General features: G+C 46.3%; 1 protein-coding gene across 2 annotated transcripts in view; it reads right to left on the reverse strand.

Moving 5' to 3' along the window:
* Positions 1-10,051, reverse strand: part of ESYT2 (extended synaptotagmin 2) — an 83,781-nt gene extending 73,730 nt beyond the window's left edge. For both annotated transcript variants that reach the window (XM_039255858.1, XM_039255857.1), the window contains exon 1: positions 9,645-10,051. In XM_039255858.1, the coding sequence (XP_039111789.1) occupies positions 9,645-9,956 (312 nt within the window). In that variant the 5' untranslated portion in view covers positions 9,957-10,051. The remainder of the gene's footprint in view (positions 1-9,644) is intronic.
* Positions 10,052-14,367: the final 4,316 nt, after the last annotated feature.

The raw sequence follows: 14,367 nt of genomic DNA on the forward strand, positions 1-14,367 counted from the left end.
GCCCTGCCAGGCCCAGCAGAACCCTTGGCCTTTCCTCATTCCAGACTCGTAGCCACACCATGGGTTCATTTCATGGCTCACTGCAATGTTTCTCTAATGAGGAAACTTAGGTCCTAAGAGGTGTGACTGACATCCCCAAGTGCAGTCAGGCGGGGACTGGACTCAGATGGGAACCCAGAGCTACCAGGTCCAGAGCCTGCTTCACGAGTGTGCACCTAAGTCACGATGCCATCACAAGGGAGACTGGCACCACGAGGGCAGCCCCCTCATCTGCCAGTGGCACACCAGTCAGTGAGGGAGGGCTGCCAGACTAACACCAGTCACATGGCTGGTGACACAAAGTCAGCTGACCATCCAGCGGGTTTTTTCATCAGTTTCCAAGGAGCCATCACGACTGTACTACATGAAGCCAGTACTCGAGTTTAAAATATTCCTCCTGTTAACAAACTTTACTATCCCAACACAGCACAGAGAAAGAAAAGCTAGTTAAGCTGAGACACCATGTGTGGGGAATGCTTTTTTTCTGAAGGCTATTCACATAAGAGGTGATCTGGACGAATCAACTATGCATCTGAACATCAACATCACTCAAAAATAAACACTGTCCTCCAAAGTGAGACTTTTGTCTATAAAATTATCATGCTACTCTTATGAATTCAAAAATAATTCATGTATTCTGAAACATATCTGATAAATAGCTCAAGCAAATAATGTTTCAGAACCTGAAAAGGGCAGAATATTAAATACACCTCAAACTCTGGTTTTATTTTCTCACCATATAATATCAAACAAGCTTGTTTCTGGAACCTACCAAATATCATTTAAATAAAACATAGCATCCCCATAAAATAGGTAATATTGCAATAACCAAAGTCATATTTCGAATGACATAATGTCCGCAATGTAATGCTGAATGAAGGATACGACACATACACGTATATCCATATAGAGATTCAAAAAATCATCAAGACGTTAGTTACGGTCCTCACTAGTTAGCAGGATGAAGGTGACTTTTTTTTTTTCTAATTTTTTTTAATGTTTTTTTAATTTATTTCTAGGAGAGAGAGAGAGAGAGACAGTGTGAGCAGGGGAGGGTCAGAGAGAGAGGGAGTCACAGACTGAAACAGGCTCCAGGCTCTGAGCTGGCTGTCAGCACAGAGCCCGACGCGGGGCTCGAACCACGAACCGCGAGATCATGACCTAAGCGAAAGTCGGACGCTTAACCGACTAAGCCACCCAGGCGTCCCTGAAGGTGACTTTTTCTTCCTTACTCTTCTCCAAAGCTTGAAATGTTCTACAGTGAGGATGCCTTCATTTCCTACTAAAAAGACTATATGTTTATGAGCAATAAAGAAAAACATAACCGTGTATTCATTAAAAATAGGTAAGAGAGGCGCCTGGATGGCTCAGTTGGCTGAGTGTCTAACTCTGTGCTGAGCGCAGAGCCTGCTTGGGATTCTCTCTTTCCCTCTCTCTGCCCCTCCCCTTCTTACATTCTATCTCTCTCAAAATAAAATAAACTTAAAAAAAATAGGTAAGAGGAACTTCACCAAGTGAACAAACAAAAAGAACTTTGCGTTCAACTTCAATGACAGTTTTGCAAATAAAAGGGAAAGCACAGTGTGAACTGTCAGGTTAGTATTTCCACAGCTGCCTTTGAATGGCTGTCCCCAATTCCCGCATGTAGTCACCAGGATAGCACTGCTCTGGACACACAAGGTGCACTCAAGATGCAGTCACTCTGCTCAGATACTTTGGTCTGCACACCATGTTGCAATCCACCAGGCGAACTGTGCATCGCAGAGGTGTTCACCCTGAGTGGTCATAAAACTGCCTTTCACAAAGCAGGCAAAGACAGCAGGACATAAAATTGGACACCCATGCATAGCCGGATCAACAAACCCTAGAATAAAGTTTTAATCCTCATCAACTGAATCTTTGTTTTAAAAGAGAGCAATTTGGGCGCACCTTGGTGGCTCAGTCGGTTGAGCATCAGACTTTGGCTCAGGTCATGATCTCAGGGCTCGTGAGTTCAAGCCCCACATCAGGCTCTGTGCTGACAGCTCGGAGCCTGGAATCTGTTTCTGACTCTGTCTCCCTCTCTCTCTGCCCCTCCCCTGCTCATGCTCTGTTTCTCTCTCTCTCAAAAGTAAATAATAGGCATTAAAAAAAATTAAAAATAAATAAAGATAAAAGAGCGATTTGGAGACTCTGGATTATTACCTTAATAAATGTGCAAAATGTTCTAAATGGCATATTTTTTTAAAAAAATGAACATATCACCCCACCAATAGAAAGACCTAATAAAGGTTTGCTTTTCCTTTTTCCATACATACTGAAGAGTCAAGAAAACTTAAATCCTAAACCACATTTTCCTGAACAAATGATTTTTAGTATGGTTCATCACAAAGAGAAAAATTCACAGTAACAATCCTATTCAAAGTTGTAATTTTCCACCAACTATCATTGTGAGTGATTTGGAATTATGAATGATATTTTTAATACATTTTTTTCCTGGATTAAAAAAATGAGTACCTATTACTTCTACTTAAAAAAAAAAAAACTACAAATGCATACTATGACTAAAACTAGGATCATATATGGATCTGTATTCTTACCAACTGGTAAATTCTTGAGTTTTTAAGCCCCGTCGTACTCACATTTATCTCTGGCACCTAGCAGGAGACTTGGAACATAGCAAATGCTAGTAAATGTTGGTTGAATTAATAAATAAATGTGTAAAGGCTCATTTCTAATACCCATGCATAAATCAAGCTACTTCCTTAAAATGTAATCTCTAGGAAAAATGCACAAAAATAAATGGCTTCCTTAAAAAATAGGACTCTTTTAACACAAGAAAAATAAATGAAGAAAAGTCAGTGACAGGGAGAAAGAGCAAAAGAAAACTCACAGAAAACACGTTTAATGGAAAAATGATGGCACACAAAAGAAACCACCGATACTGTTTATGTAAGAACTGTGCCCCACCCAACTCCCAAAGAACACAAGGTGACTCAGTATTTAAGAACAATAAGATCCTTAAAAGAGAATGGTCTATTTGAGGGAAGGTGGGCGGGTACTTCCAGCCACCTCCAGGTAAAAAGCATACCAATCCAGCAATAATCTTGGCTTGTTTTTCCAGCAGCTGAAGGAAGAAGAGAATTCCACTCCACTGCACAAAAGCTTCCATTTTCTGATTTCACAAGCTTAATTCTGAACACATCACTATCTCCCCTTCCTGCAATGCCAAAACACTCTGAGTCTCAAGAGTAGTATTTACATTTATGCCTAGTACAGGCTCCCTGTGAGCTGGGAGAGCTGCCCTTCTCTGAGAACGGCTTCCCCAACTGGAGCATATCTACTCCTCACCCTTGAGCCCACAACTGATGAGCCACTACTGCTTTCTATCACCTTCCTATAGAGCTCCCTCCAGATGGGACAGTCCAGGTGGGCTCTGATGTTCCCACCACAAGATATGCCTTATTTCCCACTGTGCACTTTTATCTTGCTCTTCCCACAGAATATAATGCCATACCCTTCTATTCTTAAATATTCATAAATACGTCTTACATGTACCCCCTCACCACTAACCATCCTCTGTTCTGACCACCATGGCACTGAGGCCATCACATTCTCCCACCTATCTACCAAAAAGACAGCACACACATAAAGGCAGGATGGCTTCTTATACTTCTGCATATAATAGGTCCTCAGATCTTTAAAAAAAATTTTTTTTAGCATTTTTATTTTTGAGATAGAGACAGAGTGTGAGCAGGGAACAGGGAGAGAGAGAGGGAGACACAGAATCTGCAACAGGCTCCAAGCTGTTAGCTCAGAAGTTGACACAGGCTCGAACTCATGAACTGTGAGATCATGATCTGAGTTGAAGTCAGACACCCAACTAATTGAGCCACCCAAGCACCCCCAGATCTTTAAATAGATAAAGAAATTCATCTAAGGCAGCACTGTGTCAAGGAAACTAAAAAAGGTAATGATTTAGCAAAATATAATAAAATGCAAAAGACTACAAAAAATACATTCTAAAATGATATGATAAAATGAATCTAATATACAACAAACCATTCTATACCCTAAAGTCTTAATCATAACATAATTACGTATCAATAACTTGAATCAAAGCAAAGAGTTTATAATAACGCACAGAAAAACACACATTTAAGCTATTTATATCTTTGAAGCATGGGTTCTATCTCATTCAAATTTATTTAGCCATTATGGTATCAAATTTTACAGCAACATCAGGATCAAGGTAAAAATATTTATCTCCCTAGTTTTCATTCATAAGCCCACACTTTTCATTAAATATTCTCTTAAATGCTTCCAAATTTAAGTTGGAACAGTAATTTTTAAAGCTGTAACAGTTTTACACTATATTGTACACCTGAAACTGTGATATAACACTATACTGGAATTAAAATAAAAAACCGAATAAAATTTAAAAAAAGAGTTAAAACAGTTTTAGTTAGAATTCTGTAAGCAAGGACATATATATGTATGACTTACTTTGTATTGTAATTTTCTTTTTCACTTATTTTTAGAAGAAACTCAATGTTTATAATACTTTTCAAACATTTATTATTTTTTTAAGTTTATTTTTTTTTATCTTGAGAGAGCATGTGAACAAGGGACGGGGGTAGAAAGGGAGAGAGAGAATCCCAAGCAGGCTCTATACCGCCAGTAATGCAAAAAATCCAACCAGGGGCTTGAACACACAAACTGTGAGATCATGACCTGAGCTGAAGTCAGGCACTCAACTGACTGAGCCACGCAGACACCCCTGTTTTTTTATTTTTATTTTGGAGAGAGACAGTGTGTGCACAAGAAAGAGCAAGGGAGGAATGAAGGGAGAATCTTAAGCAGGCTCCAGGCTTAGCACACAACCTGACTCCGATCCCACAACCCTGGGATCATGAAGTGAGCTGAAATCAAGAGCCAGATGCTCAACAGACTGAGCTACCCAGGTGCCCCTAATACTTTTTAATAAGCACTACTGAGATATAACGCACATACCACACTGATAGGGGAAAGAAAGACAAATGAAAAATTAAGAATTCAATGATGACACTTGATTCTCCATGATTCTCCATGATCCTGTAAGTCTACTTTAACATAGAAAAATTCCTTTGGAAACTTCCTTTATCTATATGCCTTCCCCACCCCCCAAGATATACGTTGGCAATCATCCTCCAAGCTCATATGGCCTACTGATATACATCCGAAGGGTTCATAACTGAGTTTTTACTAAACGGTAATAAAAGACCTTTCCCTAACAGGAACTAGCCCCTTAAGGTCCTGAAAACCTGGTTTCCAAAATACCTTAGACTTACACCATCCCTAACACCCTCCCAACCTGATGGTATATACTCAGTCACTCTTCATAACCCCGAAGCATCCAACTTCGGCTCCGGTCATGATCACACAGTTTGTGGATTCGAGCCTGCATCGTGTTCTGTGTTGACAGCACAGAGCCTGTAGCCTGTTTCAGATTCTGTGTCTCCCTCTCTCTCTCTGCCCCTCCCCCACTCATGCTCTGTCTCAAAAATAAATAAAACAAAAAATTAAAAACAAACAAAACATAAAACAAAACAAAAACCCACCTTTTTACACAAAGCACATTTCAAGAATTCTTTCTTGGCCATCAGCTTCCAGACCCTTTTCCCCACCACTCCAAAACAGCATCAATACAATTCACTCATTTATTTATTTATTTTTATACATAATTGTCAAATTCACTTACATACAGCACCCAGTGCTCATCCCAACAAGTGCCTTCCTCAATTCCCATCACCTACTACAATTTGCTCATTTAAAGCATACAACTCAGGGCCACCTAGGTGGCTCAGTCAGTTGAGTGCCTGACTTCAGCTCAGGTCATGAACTCGATTTGTGAGTTCGTGCCCCAAATCAGGCTTGCTGCTGTCGGTGTGGAGCCGCTTAGCAATCTCTGCCCCCTCTTTCACTTGCACTCTCTCTCAAAAATAAAAATATTCAAAATGTACAATTTAATGGTTTTTAGCATATTCACAATGTCTGTGATATTATTCAAAGTTAAATGTTGTGACCAATGTAGAGATCATGAAAATCTCCAAAAAAAAGATAAGTTCACTAGGCCTAACAAGAACACTATAGTTGTTCAAAACTGGTTCTTTGCAGAACTATATTTTATAAATATATTTAACATAATCTTAATATGCTCCATATATTTCTAATTCCTGTATTTATTTATACTTCAATCCTAGCTCTATATTCTCCCATCTCAAAATGTAAAGACTAGTATTAATCTAAAACAGAAGTATTATTAAAACCAAAGCATACAAGTTGATGAATGCATATATCCTTAATTTAAAACCATTTTTTAGTTTAAAAAAGATATTACTGCTTTATGTGTGCCACACTTGGGGCATTCTGTTCTACCTAATGAAGCATTTAGTCCCCATACTCAGAGCTCAGCAATGTGCACAGTCCTTCTCTGTGAACACAGCCGCAGCACAGGTATAAATTAAAAAACCCAAAGCAGCATCTGCATCCCCATCACAGCCATCAGGAGGGCTCTACATCTTTTCAAAGCACATAATCACTCTAGGATCTAAGTGCTAAAGTTGCAACCACAGTTTAAAATAGTTCAACTGTTGTTCCTGATTTAGCTACACGGACTATTTTGTGTTACAAATCTTCATCAAATTTTATTAAAGTCAAGGATTAACACTGAAAAGAAAATGAAATATTTGCCGTTCCTTCACATAAGACCAAAGTGTCTTCTTTTCTCTTGTTCATTTGATTCTTAGCCTATGTGTATTCAGCTCTGGCCAGAGATCAATTCTGGACTTCCCAGAACTATGAAAAGAAGAAAGCTCCCCCGCACTAAAAGGTTTATACACAAGTCACAGAGTACAGAACAGCCTAACAAGGAAGCTGAGTACTTTAAATCTTAATCATCAAAGCAGGAGAGTAATAAAAGACCAAGTGTCAAGAGTTAAGTAGTACTGTATATGATAGGTTTGGGTCTCTCTCGTTTTTAAAAATATTTAATGCTTACTAACTTTTGAGAGAGAGAGAGAGAGAGAGCGCAGAATCCTAAGCAGTCTCTAGGCTCTGAGCTCTCAGAAGCGAGCCTGATGTGGGGCTTAAACTCAGGAACTGTAAGATCATGACCTGAGCGGAAGTTGGACACTTAACTGACTGAACCATCCAGGCACCTGAGGGGTCTCTTTATTTGCAGCCATATAATCAGCATTTATTGGCAGCTTACAGTAAAAGCAGGAAAGGGGCAGACTTCATCCCATCAAGTTCTAATATTTCAAATAAATAAAAATAGCAGTGGAAAATTGTTTTCAACTCTATAAAATCTCTCCAAGAATATTTTTCACCGGTAGTGTAATTTTATAGGGCCCAATTAACACAGGGTAGACACCCAACAGCATGACAAAAGACCAGTCCACAATCTATCAATCCAAACTTTTCCCTTTTTATGCGGAAAAAGAGTGAAGAATAATAACATGGCTTATATAAAAAACTATAGGACCTTACTGGACTATCACGTTAAGTGAGAGTCATTTTTCATATCCTTAATTCCAAATGGTATGTATTTTTTTCTCAAAGTAGTAATACCTCACTTTCCATATCTAGTATAAATTGTTACTTTATAGATAAAAACAGTCAGTGAACATAGCCACAAGTGAGGTTAGGAAGTGAGTGCCACATTTTCCTAGGCTTCTCCCTGGCTATGAATCACAGTTGTCAATGACACACCATGAAAACATGTACAGGTATAACCTATTCAAAGCAAGATACCGCTCCAAAGTTCAGAACCCCAAGAACCAAAGTACATACAGTAAAAGTGCATGTATTACTAATATAGAGATCATAACTTTTCTTACACAGAGCTTCTTCTATTGTTGATCTGCTCCCTAGCTGTAGCAGAGTAATATGCACACTTCTGGACAGTGTGATGCACTAGTTTTATGATGAAAATAACAGACGGGTATTACAATTTACTGTATTAAAATATCTCCCTCAAACCCCAGACTTGTAATGCTTTTCTTGCATACGATCACTGTGAAATCTTATGTGAATCCAGAAGTTTTCTAAGCAGTGCAGGCATGTTTAAGTGTATGTGTGTGAGAGAGAGGCGAGAGAGATGCACACAAAGTTGGAATAAATAAATGAAAAGTTATGAAGAGAATATAATTCTGTGAGAGGAACACCGTGCTTCATCAGTTTAAGTCACAAAAAGGAAAAATCCAAGAAAAGAATCTCTGGCTAATCACCCCTTTATTCTGTTTTTTTTTTGTTTGTTTTTTTTTTTAAAGAAATCTGTCCTGTCCTTCAATATGGCATTTTCTCATTTACTACGTGAAACTAGTGTGAACACCACAAGGATTTTTACAAGCAAATTTGATATTAGCCAACTGCTCTAACACCATTAATTCCGGTGGACTTCAGCCCTGATCATGCCGCTGTTTTGGAAACGTACCTACTCTGTTGTGGCTACTTTCTGAGCTCCCCGAGCTTGGTGCAGCGGCCACGCGGATGCCACGTACAAGTCCCGCATTTAGAAGTGCCCCCCAGGCCCGGGCACTGACTGGCTGGCGTCCCTGTTCAAGCCGAGAGCGGCGGTCCGGGTTCTCCAGCATCTCGGGGCCGCACGTTCACCGTGTACCAACAGGACGTGAAATCCCCAGGGCCCCTGACGACGGGCTTCTCGGGTGCTGCTGCTCGGCACCCCAGGCGGTGCCACCGGCTCCTGCCGGCCTGGGGCCACACACCCGGAGCGGACTCCCCACCTTCTCAGGACCGGAACCGGCGCCCATTCTCCACGCCCGTCTCTCCCCTAAAGGAAAATGACCCTTCTGACACTCACAGGCGGGCCATCCTCACACCCCGCTTACACAGAGCCTCCCGCGAACATCATTTAGAAAGAAGCACCATTTTCTACCGTCTGGAACTGTGACAAGCGTGCGTGAAAGTCACGGGTCAGGCAGAAACCAGGGAGTGACGAGAAGACGAGGAGGACGCCCATGCACTAGTTCCCTAACCGCAGAAATAAATAATGCAGACAAGCTGATGCGGGTAAAAATAAAATAATCAATAGCGTGACTCTTGTTCTTAGCGCGAAACTTCCCGAACCCCCGCCCCCCAAATTCACATCGGAATCCGGTTCACCCTCTGCGGAGCCTGACATTACTCAAGAAAAATGCGAAACAGACTTTCAACCATCTTAACACCAACAGACCTTGTGGAGGACCGTCCCTGCTCCCCTGTGTCACAAACGGTCAGGAAAGGACAGTCTTCCCGGAGCAGGAAGAGCCAACTTCTCCAGAAGGCTCGCAGAGCGGCGGGTCTCCAGGCCGCGCCGCCGCCTCCCGGAGCGCACATTCCAGGGCTCGCGGACGGAAGGGCGCGGACCCGCGACGCGGCCCCCGCGGGGAAGCTCGCCACGCACTTCGCCCGTGCGGCCCCGCGCGGGGCTGGGAGAGACCTGGACGGACGGGCGGGCGCGGCGACACTGGCGGGGACGCCTGACAGGTACGGGGGGCGGGGAGCCGGGCGGCGGTCAGGACACCCCAACCCGGGCGGGCCGGCTCGGACTCGGCGGAAACCGACGGCGGGGCGCGGGCACTCACCCAGGCGGGCAGGTCGCAGGCGCGCACCCCCAGGCGCACGGCGCGCTCCTCGTCTTCCAGCAACGCCAGCGCACGGCACAGGCGCGTCGCCTTGAGGCCGCGGCTCCTCCGGCACCACACGAGCAGCCCGAGCGCCAGCAGCACCCAGCTGAAGCTCAGGCCCAGGTAGCCTAGCGCGTACACCGGCAGCAGCAGCGCGAAGCTGCGCGCCAGCTGCGCCAGCAGCCCCGCCACGTCCACGCTCAGCGCCGCGCCCGGGGACTCGGCCTGGGCAGCGCCCGCCTCGGGGCCGCGGTCCCCGGCGCCGCTCATCCCGCAGGGCTCGCGTCCCCACCCGGCCGCGGCGCCTCAGCCCGCGCACCAGCGCCCCTCTGAGGGGGCCGCGCCGCCGCTGCCGCCCGCCCGCGCTTCCGTCCGCGGGCGGCGTACGACGCAAGCACGCAAGCTGGGCGGGGCGGCGGCCGGGCGCGGCCCTGGGTCACCACGCGGGGTGGGCGGGGCTGATGGGTGACGTAACCGTGCGGGCGCCACTGAGGCGGCCGGGCGAGGCCCTGGAGCCGAGCCACTGACTCACGACGCGAGGGCGGGGCCGCACTGCTACCTCACCGCGGGGGCGGGGCTGGCGTGGAAAAACACCGCGCGGGGCGTGCCGGGCACGGCTGAGGCGGCGAGGCGCGCCGTCGCGTGGGCAGGCTGGGGTGCCGCTGTGGCGCCTACCGAGGCACCTACCGAGGCTGCGTGAGCGGGACTACTTGCTCACGCTTCCGCGGGGGCTGGCGGGCCGCCGTCTGCGGCGGGAGCGGGGTCCCGCGCGTGACGTGACCGCGCGAGGAGCGTGTGGCCCGGCCGGCCGCGCGGTGGCGGCGTCCCCTCGGGGCGCTCCCTGGAAGGCTCTTGTGGAATGGCAAGCGCAGGTTCCGGCGCGTGTGTAACACCTGCCCGCCTCAGGAAGAGCCTAAGTGAAGCCGGAGCGCGCTCCTTGGCGGCTGGGTGGTTGCCCCTGCGCCGGGAAGGCCGCAGCCTGAGCGTGCGTCCCTGGAGCTCTCCCGGCTCGCCCGGAGATGAGAAAAAGGCGACGGGGTAGGCCTGCTTTCGTGTGTATGAAATGAAGAGTTTTGGCTTGAAAACGTGCCCGAGGTGAATCCAGCGCCTGCACTCCTTTTTGTTTTTTTAGGTTTACTTGTTTATTTTGAGGGAGCGCACGTGAGCAGGGGAAGGGCGGGAGAGAGGGAGACGCGCGGGCTGGCGGCACCGTCGGTGCAGAGCCCGCCCCGGGGCTCCGTCTCCCAAACGCCGAGGTCACGATCCGGGCGGAGAGCGAGTCTGCGGCGGACGGACTGAGCCCCACCGCCCGCCCCCTAGCGCCTGTGCTCCGAAGTAGGGAGCTTTGTGGTTTCCTTGAAAGATGCCGTCCAGGCTGCCTCCCTGTTTCTTAGCAGAGGGGGAGAGAGAGGGAGCCGGCGCACGGCGGAGGGAGGAGAGCCGAGGGAGCCGCAGGTCTCCCGTGGGCCCCCGGTCAGCGCGGAGCCGGACGCGGGGCTCAGTCCCGCGGCCTGGGATCGGGACCCCTGACTGATCCACGCGGGCGCCCCCAGGCCCCCTGCTTCAAGCACTCGTTTAGACCCCATTTGCGACTCCGGAGAAGAAATCACAGCCCTTGGTTACTTTATTTTCCAGAAAACTCCATCAGAATAATTCCCAGTTAAGCGGTTCTGAGCATATTGAGTTCCAAGGAAATTTTAATTCCATTTATAACAGTAGAGCTAATTTTTTTTCTTCTTCCTCTTCATATCTTTGTGACTGACAACCTTGATCATCAGGAAGGGCAGGGACTTCCCGGGTGAGAAATAAAGCATACCTAGGTGTTTTTAAGCCTTTGTTGCGGTGTTTCATGTGACACAAGGTCTTCCCCGCCGTGTGGCAAGGACTTGGACTAGTAATGTGCCCGAATCACGAGTCCCCAGAGACCTGCAAGGAGCCGGCACCGATGCGAGCACAAAAGGGTCTTTATTACAAGCTGGAGCAGGGGCTCACCGTCTCCCCGAACAGTGGGGAGCAGGGTTTTTATGGGGGAAGGGCGGAGTGTTACCGTGCACACGGTGTACGTTTTGCATCATTACATAAGCACCAATCATAATTGTACAGCACCCATAGTAACAGTTTTGACCATTCAGTATCTGCCAGGGGGGTCCGGGTCCGTTACATTTGGCGGGACCCAATCATGACCTTTCAGAATCTTTTGAAAATGACCCGTTATGAGGTGGGCTCAGAGGATCTCCGCCGGGCTTATGCAAGCGGTGATTGATTGACAAGTTTGTACACAGTAACTACCTGCAGTTCCCAGCCCTGACTGTCTCCAAGACTATAGGAATGTTACACATTTCTTTTTTAATTTATTTTTAGGAGAGAGAGACAGCGTGAGCAGGGGAGGGTCAGAGAGAGAGGGAGACACAGACTCTGAAATAGGCTCCAGTCTTTGAGCTGGCAGTCAGCACAGAGCCCGACGCGGGGCTCGAACCCACAAACCACGAGACGCTCAACCGACTAAGCCACCCAGGCGTCCCATTACACATTTCTTTTGATTGGCAGATCTGTCGGAGGGTGGCTTCAGCTGAGGCTTTTCCTGGAACTGGGACTACGTGCAGCCTGAGGTTGTTTCTAATGGAGGCCTAATTTCAGTCTACTCTGTAACTTGATAACTGCAGCTGCAGGGACAAAGCCTGGTGTCTTCAGGACAAAACCTTGCCGTTCAGCAGACCACTTGCTGTGCAGTAAAAGCCCTAAAGACGAGGACTGCCAACTGAAGGCGACACTGCCATCACAGCCCTGTTAGACACCACGAATCAAGGATTTGCTGCCAACTGGAGCTTTTTGGGAGGGGGAAGCATTTGCATGCATCCATGGCTTTGCCAGTCTCATTAATAATTCAACTAGGTTTTCAGTTCCATGAGGGCAACAAACATATTTATTATGTTTATTGTTGTATCTCCAGGCTAGCATAGTGCCTGGCAGAGCAGGTACTGAATGAACAATACCTCCCTTCTCCCCTTCAGGTTCCAAAAGTAAATTACCTGTGCTTATATGTGTATGTGTGTGTGTGTGTGTGTGTGTGTGTGTGTGTGTGTGTGGCCATGGAGATATATAAATATATCTTGTATCAGGAACATTGCTTTATGGTCTCCAACAGTAATTTTGGGCAAGGACGCTAAATCAAGCAAGGGTAGAAGTGGTATTCCTTTTCTTGCTCTTCACCAAATTACATTGTTGTAAATATATAAAACAGCAAGTCTCAACCCTTTCCTCTGCAACAGCTAAATGTTTTAATACCACCTCTCCCTCAAGATTAAGTTACAAGCTTATGACAAATAAGTATGTTGTTAACACAGGAAGGAGCTTGAGCTTTTCTGTCCTATGGTCTTCCCTCTAAAAAGCTGTAGAACTGGGGAGCCTGGGTGGCTTAGTCGGTTAAGCGTCCGACTGACTCAGGTCATGATCTCATGGTTCGTAGGTTCGAGCCCCCTCATTGGGTTCTGTGCTGACAGCTCAAAGCCTCGAGCCTGTTTCAGATTCTGTGTCTCCCTCTATCTCTGCCCCTACCCCACTTGAGCTGTCTCTTTCTGTCTCAAAAATAAAAAAAAAACAAAAAAATTAAAGAAAAAAAAGCTGTAGAACCATAAAGAGTTGAGTGGACAGAAGCCACATGAAAAATCGTGGACATTCACCACAGATTATTTGACCTGAGCAGCTTAGGGATGTAAAATGCACTGAAGTGTCCATGTTGCACACCAGTCTCCCAGCCTCAGCTGCCTTCATGACCCCACTGAACCTATAGCCGCTTCCCTGTACTTCATCACACCAGCAAGGCAGAACGCATCTCATTCTGTACGGAGTCTAATAACAGACCCAGCTGGTTCTTAGGTTTTTGCTAGTATTTTTAAACCCCTCAGTTTCCTGTGACCTCTTCATGTTTCCCCCTTCCTTACCTTCTGTGCTGATACTTCTCCAATGAAAGGTGCTGCTTTCTCAGAGGAAACAAGAACATCATTGTGAGTGATCTAGTAAAAAACTATAAAGTTTCAGCCTCTGCCCTCAATCTTTCCAGTTTCAGAGAAAAATGCTGCCTCCTGTTTAAGTTCAGTCCTTTCTGCTTTGTTTCACATCCCCTGCCCTTAGCTCCGGGCCTTATCAACTATCCTGTCCACCTGTTCACCTCTTCCTGTCCGAGCTCCTTCCCTATCCCTCTATATAGGCTTCATCGTAGAGGATGGGAGACATTGTGCCTCTCTTCCTATCATACTACTACCAGGGCTCTTTTTGCCCAAGCTCACCAAGACTCCTATTGCTGTTCCAGAGATGCTCCTTTGGTGACACATTCTTTTTTTTTTTTTTTTTAATTTTTTTTAAATGTTTTTATTTCTAGGAGAGAGAGAGAGAGAGACAGCGTGAGCAGGGGAGGGTCAGAGAGAGAGGGAGATACAGACTCTGAAACAGGCTCCAGGCTCTGAGCTGGCAGTCAGCACAGAGCCCGACACGAGGCTCGAACCCACGAACCACGAGATCATGACCCAAGCGAAAGTCGGACGCTTAACTGACTAAGCCACCCAGGCGCCCCTGGTGACACATTCTTTACTGTGTGACACAGCCACACATTCTTTACTATCCGAGCCACCTGAGTAGGTTTCTGTGTTGTGCAACCAGAGGAATCAGAAAAGTCTTGGTCCTT

Source organism: Hyaena hyaena, unplaced genomic scaffold (genome assembly GCF_003009895.1).
Source record: "Hyaena hyaena isolate Hyena2069 unplaced genomic scaffold, ASM300989v1 scaffold_548, whole genome shotgun sequence".
Lineage (NCBI taxonomy): Eukaryota > Metazoa > Chordata > Mammalia > Carnivora > Hyaenidae > Hyaena > Hyaena hyaena.